The sequence below is a fragment of the Penicillium verrucosum genome, assembly GCF_028828655.1.
Source record: "Penicillium verrucosum strain IBT 35672 chromosome Unknown utg000001l_segment0_segment0, whole genome shotgun sequence".
Lineage (NCBI taxonomy): Eukaryota > Fungi > Ascomycota > Eurotiomycetes > Eurotiales > Aspergillaceae > Penicillium > Penicillium verrucosum.
The window spans coordinates 3,332,408-3,346,358 of NW_026643210.1; the positions used below are offsets into that span (position 1 = coordinate 3,332,408).

Genomic DNA, 13,951 nt, shown 5'->3' on the forward strand with positions numbered 1-13,951 from the left:
TTGTCATTAACTTTCTCATGGTATAATGCTAAACTATGATAACATATATTATATTGTATAATTACGTTGAAGTCTATCGGATCGAGTGGAAGTGGAGGAGTGTTCCAGAAGGCGAGGGGACGATCAACGGAAGAAGAGCCCCTTGCCACCAGCACCAGGGTACCATATTTCCTATGTTGTAAGACGAGAAATGGCCCGTGGCAAAAGAATCCGACCGCAAAAATAGGACGGGCGTTTAATCTCCGATCCCCTTTGCTCGGGGTTTGTTGATCTATTGGTCTATTACTGGGGACTAGACATGGATGTTGGCGCCATATAATTGAGAACAAGTAATCATGATGTCGAGAGGTGTTTATATTGTGGGTCCTGCAGGGCAGTCCTCTACATTAGGATGTCGGGCGTTTAGTTGTAAAGATAAACAATTGGAAAAGAAAAAAAAGAGAGAAGATGTTGTAAAAGGTCATTGGCACATGGGATATGGATTATCTGTGGCGGTTAAAAATATCATACTTGTGTGTTGTAGGTAGAGTAGCCTGAGTAGCCTGAGTAGCCTGTTTCCAATAAGTTGGCCACTTTATAAGAGACATGCTATACGGAGTATCTCTGTATATTGTACAATTATCCTTACATAGTAGTACGGAGCACACGGAGTATACAATATAAAACATTATATACGGAGTACGGAGTAATAAGTGATATATCTGAGATCACTTCTAGCGGTGTGTAGACCCCGAAACTAAAAGCCGAAACCAAAAGTGCTACAACACACCGAACACAACATCTGCCGGTCGCAAAATCATAAAAAGGGAAAAAAAGAAAATATCCCGAATGAGAAACGAGAAAGAAGAAGAAAAAAACTTGTTGATCTTTGGACGAGCCAGCTGCATTGCCAATCCTGGGGTACATTAATCGTTGTTGCTCGGAGGCAGGCAAGGCACGGTACACAAAGGGGAACGGGCGTCTATCACATATGGCACATATCATATCACACGAGTCAGCATATATTCGACATCGAGGTGCACCTTTTGTACCACCTACAGATTACGGAGTACATTAGTTGTACATGGGACTAGTTGCTATGGTACAGCTACCTCTGCATGGACAGGTTTCGGGTCCTGAGAACCGATAACGGATGTGATGAATCGTAACCCTGATCTCTATCAGGTGATTGGACTGGCTGCGGGCTTGCGTCGATCTAGGGAGCTTTAGGGGGTAGAATATAGAATAACTACTGATTTTGGTGTTTGTTTTGCTCACCGCAATATATAACATAGAGTACTAACTAGTTAACTACACGGAGTACTCATACAACATACGGAGTAATGTGAGTTGCGATAACTTCCGTACCAGAGAACTGGCACACTTTCCCTTGGCTAGACTACAACATGCTAGTTATACTTTTTGCCCGGGATGATTTTAATGAATTTGGGGGCGGGAATCCAGTTTGAATAAGTCAGACTCGGATCAGTACATGGCCCTTGCCTGTGTATGACGCAAGTGGTGAGATACAGACAAAGGAAAAGTAGTGAGATTGAAGACTCGACGAGGCAACTTTATGTTTACAGGGGTTATTCTTTGCTGTACGAAGTACGGAGTCCACCTTGACAACATCCGGAGTACCTATGTTGTAGTTTTGTTGTATGTGCTGACGGGTGAAAAACAAAAGGGTAGCCCAGCCACCAACAGAAGGACCAAAAAGGTCTAAAAGGAGAAATGGACAACAGGAATCGAAAGTCCAGAGCAACACCAATAATAATACGAGTTTTTGTCTTCCCATTGTGTCCCAGATGGTCAAGGTACATTAGCGCCAGGAGAAGAAAGATGAAGTGTATGGCCCGTGCAGAACTAGTCAGCAGGGAAGCGCCAACCCCCCACTCAGCTGGTTTTAGGGGGAGTTTCTCGAACAACGAACAGTTCGAGCAAATGGTTGGCCATAGCGCCCCTCCATCATCGCCTCACTCTTGCACTTCTTTAGCGTCCTGTCTAGACCCGAGTCAGACTAGAACGGGGGTGAGGAGGGGGGGCCAGGTGGGGTGGGTGGGGTTCAGTTATAGAGTTAGGTATGTTGTATGTCTGTGCAAAGGACGGTGTAGAAAAATCAAGGGAATTGAAGTATACAGTTGAAGTATAATTCTTAATAATCATCTGAATTTGGGATCAATAATTAAAGGACAGATATACTTGCATTCAAAAATCTGCATTCAAACATCTGCATTCAATACATCCCCATATGGTATATACTTGGTATATACTCCGTATATTTTATAAATGTTGTATAAGATCTGACTCAAGATACCATAGCTTTGTGGGGCTGGGGGCAATGAGCTTATTGGTAGAATGCAGGTGGCGGGTGCGTTGGCCAAATGTGTGTCAGAAGGTTTCAAGGCAGAAACACCGTTGGGAAGAACAGGGGTTAGGATACGTGGACAGAAAGGCATTGCCACACTAGGCCTAGAACGGAAGACCATCTGGACATTGTGGACAATTGTGGGCAAGTGTGGGCAAGTGTGGGAACATTGGAAATTGTTGTAGGTAAAAAATAATAGGAGACTCTCTGCAGTTTCCAAGGTTCTAGTCGATCGTTATGACTTATGGTCCAATCATCGGTTGTGGCGGCTGCAGGAAAGACCGACCGAGTCATAATGATTGGTCTAACCACACTCAGGCATGCACACCGCTTCGTACTCCGTACACATGGCCTATTATTATTTTACTTTTTCTAAAAATTTATTTTAAATTATTTATTTTAGTACCACTCTATTTTGTACGCATCATTGATTCTTTTGGGAATTTAATTTTCTTTTTTTTAAAATTCCATTCGATCCTTTCCCTTTTTGGTGATTTAATGTAATTTCCTTTTTGACTAGTGCGCTTTCCCTTTTGTTTTATTATTGTCTTCTCGAACCCACGAGGCGTCCATCTGCCTGATACCTCTTCTATAATACTCTTCCTTCTCTCTCAACTTCGCGACTTTTGTATATTTCACATCTTTTCTTATATATCTACTATACTCCTCTTTTATTTGTTTTTGATTTTTGTTCTATTTTTGTTGGTTCTTGCTTCTGGTTACTTGTGCAACAACTCTCCTTCTCGACTTCTATCAAACACAACCAGACCGGACCAAACGGACCTAGATCGGACCATCTTGAAACCCCCATTGGATTGGAATGGATGCCTTTTGAATATCCGTGGATTTAGGCTTCTTTTATAATCTCCCTGGATCAGACTACCTTTGCGCGCTCGCTCTCACACACACACACTCTCTCTTTCCTCGTCTCATCCGGGAGAGGACCATTGGATCCCCTCTTATACAACCCCCAAGGACAATGTATCCGGCCATGCTACCAACTCCGCCACCGTCGCCGGCTCCCCGCCGCTATGCTCCCGAGGATCGCTTAGGACTCGTATTAGCCAACCGGCTGGAGCTCACCAGGGTCTTGGGCGTTGGAGCCTACGGCGTTGTCTACACCGCTGTGGACATTCACACCAACGAAGTCTATGCCGTCAAGGTTCTCTGCAAGGATGGTCTGGATGCCCGTCAACTCAAGTTCCAGCAGCGCGAGATTAGACTACATCACCTGGCCAGCCAACATCCCAACGTGGTTCCCTTAGTCCGCATCATGGATTCCGCGGATTGTACCTACGTCGTGATGGAGTATTGCCCAGAAGGAGACCTGTTCTCTAACATTACCGATAAGGGAAACTTTGTCGGTAATGACTTCTTGGCCAAGAGTGTGTTCCTCCAAATCCTGGATGCCGTACAATTTTGCCATTCTCTCGGGATCTATCACCGGGATCTCAAGCCTGAGAATGTCCTCGTGACCGAAAATGGAATGACTGTCAAGCTTGCCGACTTTGGCCTGGCGACGACAGATTATTATACGACGGACTTTGGATGCGGTTCCACGTTCTACATGTCGCCTGGTAAGCGCACCCAACCACACTCTGTCTCTTTCTTTTTTTTTTTTTTTTGGGCGATGTGGCTAACTTGACATGTTTATAGAATGTCAACAATCCAACGCCCGACCTTTGTCCTGCTACATGTCCGCTACCAACGACGTCTGGAGTCTGGGCGTGATTCTTGTTAATCTAACCTGCGGTCGCAACCCATGGAAACGTGCCTCGGTCGAGGATTCCACATTCCAGGCCTACCTCAAGGACCCATTCTTCTTGAAGACTATTCTGCCTCTCTCTTCCGAGATGGTGAGTATACTGAGTCGCGTCTTTGAGCTTGACCCAATGAAGCGGATCTCCATCCCAGAGCTGCGCCAGCTCATTCTGGAGTGCCCCTGCTTCACCGAGAATCCCATGGTCCAAACCCCCTGGGTGCCGGAACAGATCGACTACATTCCTCAGCCCCAGATGCCAATGTTCATGGGCCCCATGGAACCCCTATACGCCCAGGTATCTGGTTCATCCTTGGACTCCGCGCAATACTCGGCCTTCTCTCAATCAGCTGCTTCCGACGGTTCGGCCATCACCGAGGATTACTCGGATTTCGATACCATGTCGCCAGCAGTTTCGGAGCAGGTCCCCGATTGCAAGACCGTCTTCCCTTCCGTCTGCGCGGAGCCCTTCTTCCCCGCGGATCCCTTTGCTTATGGCCTCATTCACCCCCACCTACAGGGCCTCGAGATCCCCGTCTAATTGCTCCTTGCCTCGCAGCTGCATGACTTTTGACGCTCTTCTCTTTTACATCACCATTCCTTGATCGAATGCTCCCCCGATATCTCCGTTCGCATATTTCTGGTCCCTTTTAACTCTCTTCTCTCTTCCGCCATCGAGCGGACTCTAAAAGCTGCTGAGCAAACAAAAAAGTTGATCGCGTTGATCATGATCCACTGGACTCGGCCACCAGCTTTCTTTTCCTTTTGGACATATTTCTTTACTCCTTTTTTCCACCTTGGACCATGGAACTTCCCTGGCTTAACGACCTTACATGGACCGTTTGACCACAGTCCTATGTCTCCCTTGCGACCGGGTCTCCTTTCTTATTGTTTTAATATTTCGATACATACCTGGAGGGATCTTTTTTTTTTTTTTACGTTTCCATTTTCTGGCGTGATAATACACTGGGAAGCATGATTTGAAGATACGCCCCTGGGAGGGCTGATGAAATACGGGGTCTTTATTTTTGTTTATTTTTGGGATTGGGGTATTTTGGACATTTCAACCCGGCGTTGACACACTTCTTCGATTTTTTGGATTCTCTGTTTATTCTTTTTTTTGGGGGACGGCTTTTTGCTATTTTGACGACCCAAGGGTGATCTCAGTTCTTTTCTACTTATATATATATATGTGCATAGACTTTTCGCATTGGCGGGACATTTCGGGACATGTTGTTCCCTTTTGATTGATTCTTACGATATGATACCACAATACTTCACACAATCTACACCATTGCCTTCTACAACTACTTACTTCCACCTCCAATCTTCACCTGAGAACGTTAACGTTGTAAAGTTACCCGCCTTCAAAAGACGTTCCCAACCGCTTCCTAATGTCCTGTCGTGCAACGTTACGCCGTCCGAAAACGGCCGAGACTCGATTGGGCATGAGCGGGTGATGTTTCGTGTTTCGTCGTGTGTGATGCGCCCACGCCACCGTGAAACCGCTGGCTGCCCAAAGTGGCACGCAAGACAGGGCAGATCCATTCCGAGTTGACGGTAGATGGGTCTCTGGTGAGTTGGATCAGGTTTTACAGTACTAACCCTGTGCAGCTCACGGTTAATTGACCTCATATATGCTCATATAACTATGCAGCAAGGTGGTATAGAACATCCCGACGTCTTAACGATGACATATACAGCATACGGACTTCTTTTAATGAAGCAAGCAGATAAGATACTGTTCAATAAATTCATTTTGCATACATACATCCAGCTCTAAAGCCGGATATATATATATCCACACACACCGCTATTACATACGGAATCTACATGTTCCGTCCACCGGTAACCCGAATCGTCTCCCCATTAACATAAGAGAACCACGGCGATGCAACACCCAGAATCGCCCTCGCAGCCTCAACGGGAGTCGCAGGTCTGCCTAGCGGGATATCAGGGTAAGTAGGAGCAACAACCTCCTTCTTCTCCTGGTCCACAGAGCCCTTCTTAGTCGCAAGCTGCTTGCCTGGTATTCCGAGGGCAACCTTCGTACCGTCGGGGGTGGTGATGAAAGCGCCTTCTTCCTTGGCGGCTGTGAGACGTGTCGTCACAAAGCCGAAGGCGATAGTGTTGGACCGCACACCGAAGGATGGGCCCCATTCTTTGGCGATAGTGCGGGTCAGCCCGACAACACCGGCTTTTGCAACTGCATAATTGGCCTGGCCTCTGTTTTACTCGGTTAGTATAGTATATATATTATTGTATGTCGTATGTAGGATTGAATATTTGTTGTTGTTGGGCGAGAGTGGGGAGTGGAGACTGGGTCTTGGATATTATCGGGTACTTACGCATTGCCGTGGATGCCACTTGTGCTGCTGATGTTGATCACCACGCGCGGCTCTTGGTCTTTCACTCGGAAGTAGGGTGCCGCAGCGCGCACAAGCTGGAAGGGTGCGGTATTATGCACGGCTAGCATGGTCTCCCATTGCTTGTCTGTCATCTGTGTGGAGAATTTGGATTGTTAGTGGAATGATAACTTGGTAGTAGTATACGCTGAGATTATTCTCACCTTGTGAATAACACCATCCCAGGTGAACCCAGCATTGTTAATGATGATGTGGATTTTGCCATTGCCGAACTCGGCAGTTTTCTTTACTAGTTCGGTTATGTAGTTGCTGTCGAGGACATCCCCGACGACGGCGAGGGCACGACCGGCCTTGGCGGAGTTGATTGCGTCGGCGACGGCGTTGGCTTTGTCTGTTTATTTGTTAGATATATACGTGTAATGTAATTATGGGCCTCGTACTGGCATCGATATCAGCGACTACGACCTTCGCGCCTTCATTTGCGAATAGTCGGGCTGCTTCGGCGCCGATGCCCTGGCCTGCACCGGTGATGATGGCTACTTGGCCTGCTAGTAGACCGGCTGGGTAGTTGAGGTGTTCATTGACTTGACTGAGACGGTCGGAGGGAGCCATTTTTGAAATAATTGGAATAAATCAAAAGGTGAGCGTTGAGCTTGTAAGAGGGGAAGAAGGTCTTATACAACCTCTCGGCTCTTGGATCACCGAGGCTCAGCGCGGACCGAGATATTGTGGGGGATAACAACATACAGTTACAACATACATAGTAGAGGAGATGGGGGTCTATGACAATAATTTATTTTGGTATACAATATATTTTCTTTTGTTGCTATTGTACTATTATATAGGTGGTATATGTTTTTCAATTTTCTGTTAATATAGCCGATCTGCGTTTACTGTCCAGCTTGTGCATCCAACTTTTACTTCTCCGCACTCCTCTCTACATTCCTCCTTAGCGTACAGTAGCGACAGAAAAAACAGTTGACCTCCCGTATGTGGGTATAATTCAAAGAGACTCGTCATGCATCACTCGTCCAGATCCACAGATACACTCCCCCCATGAAGTCGACTGTAAGAATGCCGACACAGTAGCTTCATAGCCTGCGATGATGGAAAGCAGACCTTCGCTTCTGGGTGTACCACTCGGAATATCGGAATCCAAGTCGGGAAGTAAACCGACATTCTCCGAAAGAGCCCAGTGCTGACTAGCATGGTCATCTGATAGTTTCGGTTCTGACGGACCTTCGTGGTCGCCCAACTTGGGAATTTGAACATCGGCAGCACTAGCGGTACTTTTCAGAGCTAGCAATACATCTCGACACTGTAACAATAGGCCTCGGAGTAAGAAGTTGCGTATCTGTCTGTTTTCCTCGTGGCAGATCTCGTAGTATCCGTAGCGGATATCGACCCCGTGTTCTGGCCGCGGCGCGCGTGACGTCTCTCGCGAAACCCAGTACTCAAAGAGCTGGAGGGTGAGATTGAGTACCGAGATAGTCAGCAACAGATTCGTGCTGTCTTTGGGACATTTAATACACTGCAGGAACATCTGACATGCGCAAAATGTGCATTTGATTGTTTGCAGGCTGTGATCGAGCCGCAGGGGCATTGATCCAGCGAGTAGGTGGTTCAGCCGGTTCATGTGAAATAGCTGCATATCCACACACTCGCATGGTGAGATCGGATACGGCGATGCCACAGAACCGGCTAGGGATGGACTGGCCATCCCGTCGGCTAGTTCTCCGGACAGAAATGTCGGGGTCACGGGTGTATGCGGATATCCCAGGCCAGCTGGGAGAGCAGGACATGAATCAACCAGATCTGTGAATGGGGAGCTCTCAACTGTTGTCAACTGTCCAGGACAAACAGATGATTCTAGGGTTGTTGTGTTGCCGAAGCTTCGGGGACTTTCCCAGAAGCCCGGCCGATTAGATATAAAGCAGACCTATAGGATGGCAAATTATTAGAAATATGCCGAATTGGTGAGTGTAAGTGAAAAAAAAACTTACATCGTTGTCAATTGCTGGGTCGGGAATTTGACTGCCATAGTTATTCCCAACTAGTGGTTCCATGTCGGCCACAGGGGCAACAAGTCGACTACCGCGAAACCCACGCATAGGAGGCTTCTCTTCTTGCAGCTGACCTAGTTTGCGGAGAGTAGCTCTGTTTTTGCTACCCTTTGGTTTACCAGATCGATTTGCAAATCCGTATTGGCACTGTAGGCCGTGGCGTAGGCAGCGAGTACAGACACTCTTGCCAGACAGGTTGCATTTCACTTTGGATTGCCGGCAGTTTTCACAAGCAGTTCGTAGTTTAGGTGTATCTCCACCAGCATATGGGCTGCCATTGGACTCTGCAAGCATTTTCTGTTTGGGGTTGGTTGAGAGACGGGGGGAGTTGGGGGTGGGAAACACGAAGGAAGCTAGTAGGATCTCCCAATACGATATCAATGACAATACCTATAGCCCAGGGTTTGGTGATATGTGGATATAAATGGAAAGGAAAAGGGGAAAATGGGAAATTAGAAATAGAAAGCCAGTTCCATACAATGATACCGCACACATCCAATGAGGTAGATGCTTCACAACCCCCCTTTACATCCACTCCCTTGTATATATATATGAACAAGCTCAAGCTTTAGAGAGAAGAAATGTCACTCTGGCATTCGAATCCAGTACCGACGGCAGCCGCATAAACAGGTCAGCCGCTGTGAAACCCCATATGCTTCCATCTGATCAACCACGCATGGGACGCAAACTGGCACCAGTATTCTGAGGTTAAAAAGAAGCATCTTCCCTCGAAATTCCTTCTTAAATCTGATCCAACCTGATCTGGCAAAAGGAATATTGAAGATTGCTTTGGATTGAAAGCTTTCGCCATTTTCGAACACTGCTCGTGATATGGAGAAAACAGGGTCCCTCAAGAGAAAACCGGCTAGGGGTCCTTTTGTTTGGTAGTCGTCACACCCTGATGCAACATCGTAAACGCCAATTTCGGGGTTAAGTTTCTGGGTTATTGGAAAACCAGATGAACCTTTTACTAACAAGGGCTGTTGGTCTGTTCTCCCGCTAGGGCCTGTTCTCTTGCCAATGGAACACAAGTACAATAGCCTCGGATGGACAACGCTGGGTACCATGTGAAATAGAAGCAAAACAAAAGGTATCTTTTTTTTTATCGGCTGACCGGGTCTAGTCCCTGTAAGTAGAAATTATGCGTTCACCGCTTCATTTCTTTCGTCATTGTGTCATTGTTGCACATACTAATTCGAGTCATCGTCAGCAGGGGGACCTTTGACCCTTGAGAGATTCTTGAACATAAGCCACGCCACGTACGCTACAACGTGAACATTTCATTCCCATGCTACCTCTGACAAAATGCCATGAGCATGTTGTCTAACCTCTTGTGTTGCTCCAGACCCCGACTCAGCCGCGTGGAATCTGACAGGTCTCGGCAACCCCGCTGTGCCGATAATCGAATGCCTTCAACAGCCCTGTCAGGTGAGCTACTGCTGCGCAGACCACCAACACGTGGAAGATTTGATGCGAACTCCCCACAATGTCAAATTTCCCGGGCATGAGTCGCTCAGGTACTCGGGCCGCATAGATCCCGGCTCCAAGTATATACAAGAAGCCCTGGAAAACGAGCCAGTTTAGACCGATCTGCTGTTGCATGCGGTCAAGTCCGAAGAGAAAAACCCCATGGAGTACGGGGAAGACAGCAGATAAGCCCATCCCAATGAACATGGTAGCGCGGAACGGACGCCAACGAGGCGTGCGGAACCGGGGAGAAGCGGATACAATCACGCAGCCTAGCCCAATGGTACAGATCATGGCCCAGTACCTGTTCTGGAGATTAGGTACACAATAAAATCCATAGAAGACACTTGGTACAAAGCTTCCCACAATGAGTCCCACGATACCGATATAGTCCAGTGCATTGCCAATGCGTGCAACCACAGGTGAATGATTTGAGATGGTGTGATAGGTTGCGGACATGCCAAGACAGAAGGCAGCCCCCGCAAAGAAACAGGAGAAAGCTAGGATATCAGAATCGGCTGCATCCCGGTATCGCTGAGAAAGCAAGTGGTAGAGCCAGTACGCAGCGGGGGCAGCCATCACTGCTGGCAAGAGGTGGGTGTAAATGTTGACCGTCTCATTGTGAACGTAACCCAGTGATTGAAATGAACTCAAAAATGAGGACGAGGCGGGCCGATATCCAGTATGGATGTGATGGTTGTCGCGTTGCCAGTGAGGTAGATCGTCCCAATGAAGAAGTCGCTTTACCAAGTTGTGAGCCTCCTCACCAACAGTAGTCATCTCCGTAGACTGACTATCTACCGACACTTTCTGATGTTCAATAGGGCGACGCTGGTGAGGCATGATCACATGTGATATGCAGGTATGTGTATGCAAGTATGCAATGAGTTACAGGAATATTTTGAAGTTGACCAACAGTAGAACAAGTAAGACAAGTCACCAGATAAAAATTCTTAGAAAATTGAAAAAGAAAAATAAAAAAAAGGAGGAAAAAGATGAATTAAATACTAAAAGATGAAGATAAAAAAGAAGAAATTCCAGCTGTTGGGTAGTTCAACGTAGGCCATGTTGGGGAAAGCCTCGGCGTGAGAGGAAGCAAACAAGACAAACACTATATCAACTCCAAATGATGGTTGATATCATACTATAATGATACTATGTCAACACATGTCAACACAGGGAAAGATGAGTCGCTTACGCCCAGTATCTGACTCTCTGGAAAATGTTGGATTCGTTTCAAAGGGTGATAAGAAGTGCGTTTGAGATGCGCAATCTTCCCAGCCAAAAATACTAATATGCTAACATCCGTAGACTGTTGGACCATAAGATTCAGACACAGTACTTCGACAATATAGTCGATCGATACATGCGATTTTGTGCCCAGCACTCGAAAGACCTTGATGCAGCATTATCCTCTCTTCCAACGAGTCCCTCAAACGATGCAACTTCCAATCCGCCCGCTTCCCAGTCGCCCTTGAAATTACACCCCGCACAGAAGGGTGTCCCGCCACCATCAACAGAGCTATCCACACTTCTTCTCTCCCTTCGGAAGCTGCGCGAAGCCGTTCTGGCAACAGCTACAACTACTCCGGCAGAATTCTCGCAGCGGATTCATGTCTTCTCCATTCGCTTATCTATTCTTGCGCATCACCCACCGTCATACTTCCCCTCTCTACGATACGTTCTGGATAAACTGCACTCCACATCTCACCCAATACCCGGCGCCGAAGCCACGGAACTGATCACATACTTGATTCTCGATTATGCCTGTCGGCAAGGAGATATGATTTCAGCATTTGAATTACGTGCCCGGGCGCGGAAAGAGCATTCCTACCAGTCCCAGACAGTAGATAAGGTTTTGGCTGCCTTAGTGCACGACAATTGGGTGGTATTCTGGCAATTACACAACAGCGTGGATTCTCACATCCGCGCAGTGATGAATTGGGCTGCAGATCGAGTTCGCAGGCATGCGCTCAAGGCCGTGGGCAGTGCCTATCTCAGCGTGCACATCAGTTGGATTTTGGGTGGCTGCACAGGAGACGAACAGAGTTGGACATGGGAGAAATTGGTTGAGCAAGAGAAGCTTCGCTGGGAACGCGAAGGTGATAGGATTATCATCAAACGACTGAAGCAGAGGGCCCCTCCCAAGCCGGAGCCAAGTGCATCGAGTGCATAAGTACATGTCGGGTTAGACTTTCTTTGGACAAGAGCATTCAGTGGCGTTCGTTTCATTGCATGGCGTTGGTTGGGAAAACGTCGTATCATTAGCAGATGGATATCATTCATGGAGTATTAATTATTATTTAGATCGTGTGCAGACAGATTGAATTCAATGGCCCCCTGGCCGAAGTGATTTTCAATTTAAAGTCTTATAACTTTAGGTCTGAGTTTGGCCGATCTAAATTGGTCTGTCCGGTGACAGGCTGTTTTGAGATCGTATCAGCCAACTGTCCCTTCATGTGAGTCGCTCTGTCGGTACAAAGCTCGTAGACCGTCGACAAATTGAATATCAAACTACCAAACGAATGGTTGGATGAGACCTGGGCCTCAAGGAGCTGACGAGACTAGGAACAAACAATCAGCCAATGGGTTCAAATCACCCTTCAAATAGTGTATTGGACAAGGGGATCAAATACCTCATCCAGTTGTCCAGTGTAGAGAAGACACACAGCCAGATTCTGAGCTACCAGAGCCCCATCCGTCCTTGTCCTATCCTCCCCAAGAATGCGCCACTCGGTCACTGCATCGGCGAAGCGACCATCTGACATGCTTATCAGTGGCTTCAATAAAGCAGCCTCTTTCGTCTCATTAGCATCACCAAATACCTGGCTTGCTGCGTCTAGTTCACCAATCCGCAAAAGCAAAAGTGCCTTCCTCAACTTGGTTATGTTTGACTCTGATCCAGGTGCCCGAAGGTTATCAAGCGATCTCCTGGCTGAATCGAAATCATCCATCTCTATAAGCGCATTCACACCCCTAATCCCAAGATCTGCCAATCGCTGTTTCCATAATTCTCGCTCATCTTCAGTGGCTTCGCTTCTCATGATCTCTCGGCGCGCTTCCAGGCCGATCTCGTACAGGCCGCCAATACTTCGGCGAGAATCACCAAAGCCTATACTCTGGAGTCTAACGGCCAGTACGCGAAGCGGCCATGGAACAATATGACGAGGATCTTGTTCATGTTCTTGCTCATGTTCTGAGTCTTTATCATTATCGGTCGCAGCTGATTCAGGCTTGAGATCGATGTAATAGAACGCTGAACTCAAATCTTCTAGGGCTTTCGATTCCTGTGCTGCAAGAACTGTATTGCCCGACAGATCCAAGCTGGCTAGGCGCGTGTAGAAGAGGGAAAAGATGATCTTTATATCCGTAGGAGATATTAAAGACGAGGTCAAGATAGAAGCAGAGAAATGGGCCGCAATGAGGAATCGACCCTCGGCCAGTAGCTTTTCGAGGGTGCCTAGCGAAGTTGATAAAGGCTCCCCTGGGTTGAGGATAAGGAATTCGGATCGTAGTGGCGGAGGGATGTCAAGATGAGAGAGGGTATGGAAGTTGCTATGTCTGAGTAAAAACGATAGGTCTTTCTCTAAACCTTCGGGTAGATCGTCTGGCGCAAGCGGATCCAACTCGTAGAAGGATGACCCAGAAAAGGTGTTGTTGGCAGCAAGCATTGATTCGTGTTTGATAGGCGAGGTGGGTGTTTCGGGGAGAGAGAGAGGGCTGGATCATGTAAGAGAAAATATATAGTGGTGGAAGCCAAGGTACAATGCTCACTCGTCTGATGCATCTAAAGGACCTCTTGTCGAGCTGCGGGGCCGAGAAGCTGTATAGGCAATCAGGAAGGGATAGTCGAAGTGTGAGGGGAATGAAGTGAGCACTTACACCTGGATATATTCCGAATGTGCTTGTCTGGTACTGAATCCATCTTTACAGCCTTCGGGGTGTTTCT

The 13,951-nt window shown here is 47.2% G+C and overlaps 6 protein-coding genes across 6 annotated transcripts; 2 read left to right on the forward strand and 4 right to left on the reverse strand.

Moving 5' to 3' along the window:
* Positions 1–3,326: 3,326 nt before the first annotated feature.
* On the forward strand, positions 3,327–4,647 carry N7516_001251 (serine/threonine-protein kinase; the record flags this gene model as incomplete). The annotated part of the gene is made up of 2 exons (XM_057213973.1): positions 3,327–3,924; positions 4,004–4,647. 2 exons carry the CDS (start codon positions 3,327–3,329, stop codon positions 4,645–4,647), a joined length of 1,242 nt encoding a protein of 413 aa, XP_057075856.1.
* Positions 4,648–5,935: 1,288 nt separating this feature from the next.
* On the reverse strand, positions 5,936–7,084 carry N7516_001252 (SDR family NAD(P)-dependent oxidoreductase; the record flags this gene model as incomplete). Its single annotated transcript, XM_057213974.1, has 4 exons — positions 5,936–6,332; positions 6,455–6,606; positions 6,676–6,863; positions 6,913–7,084. 4 exons carry the CDS (start codon positions 7,082–7,084, stop codon positions 5,936–5,938), a joined length of 909 nt encoding a protein of 302 aa, XP_057075857.1.
* Positions 7,085–7,475: 391 nt separating this feature from the next.
* On the reverse strand, positions 7,476–8,829 carry N7516_001253 (Zn(II)2Cys6 transcription factor domain-containing protein; the record flags this gene model as incomplete). Its single annotated transcript, XM_057213975.1, has 2 exons — positions 7,476–8,411; positions 8,476–8,829. 2 exons carry the CDS (start codon positions 8,827–8,829, stop codon positions 7,476–7,478), a joined length of 1,290 nt encoding a protein of 429 aa, XP_057075858.1.
* Positions 8,830–9,888: 1,059 nt separating this feature from the next.
* N7516_001254 (hemolysin III family protein) lies at positions 9,889–10,845 on the reverse strand (the record flags this gene model as incomplete). The annotated part of the gene is made up of 1 exon (XM_057213976.1): positions 9,889–10,845. One exon carries the CDS (start codon positions 10,843–10,845, stop codon positions 9,889–9,891), a length of 957 nt encoding a protein of 318 aa, XP_057075859.1.
* A 324-nt stretch (positions 10,846–11,169) lies between these two features.
* N7516_001255 (uncharacterized protein) lies at positions 11,170–12,178 on the forward strand (the record flags this gene model as incomplete). The annotated part of the gene is made up of 2 exons (XM_057213977.1): positions 11,170–11,255; positions 11,314–12,178. 2 exons carry the CDS (start codon positions 11,170–11,172, stop codon positions 12,176–12,178), a joined length of 951 nt encoding a protein of 316 aa, XP_057075860.1.
* Positions 12,179–12,371: 193 nt separating this feature from the next.
* Positions 12,372–13,927, reverse strand: N7516_001256 (uncharacterized protein; the record flags this gene model as incomplete). The annotated part of the gene is made up of 4 exons (XM_057213978.1): positions 12,372–12,566; positions 12,639–13,722; positions 13,777–13,825; positions 13,885–13,927. 4 exons carry the CDS (start codon positions 13,925–13,927, stop codon positions 12,372–12,374), a joined length of 1,371 nt encoding a protein of 456 aa, XP_057075861.1.
* Positions 13,928–13,951: the final 24 nt, after the last annotated feature.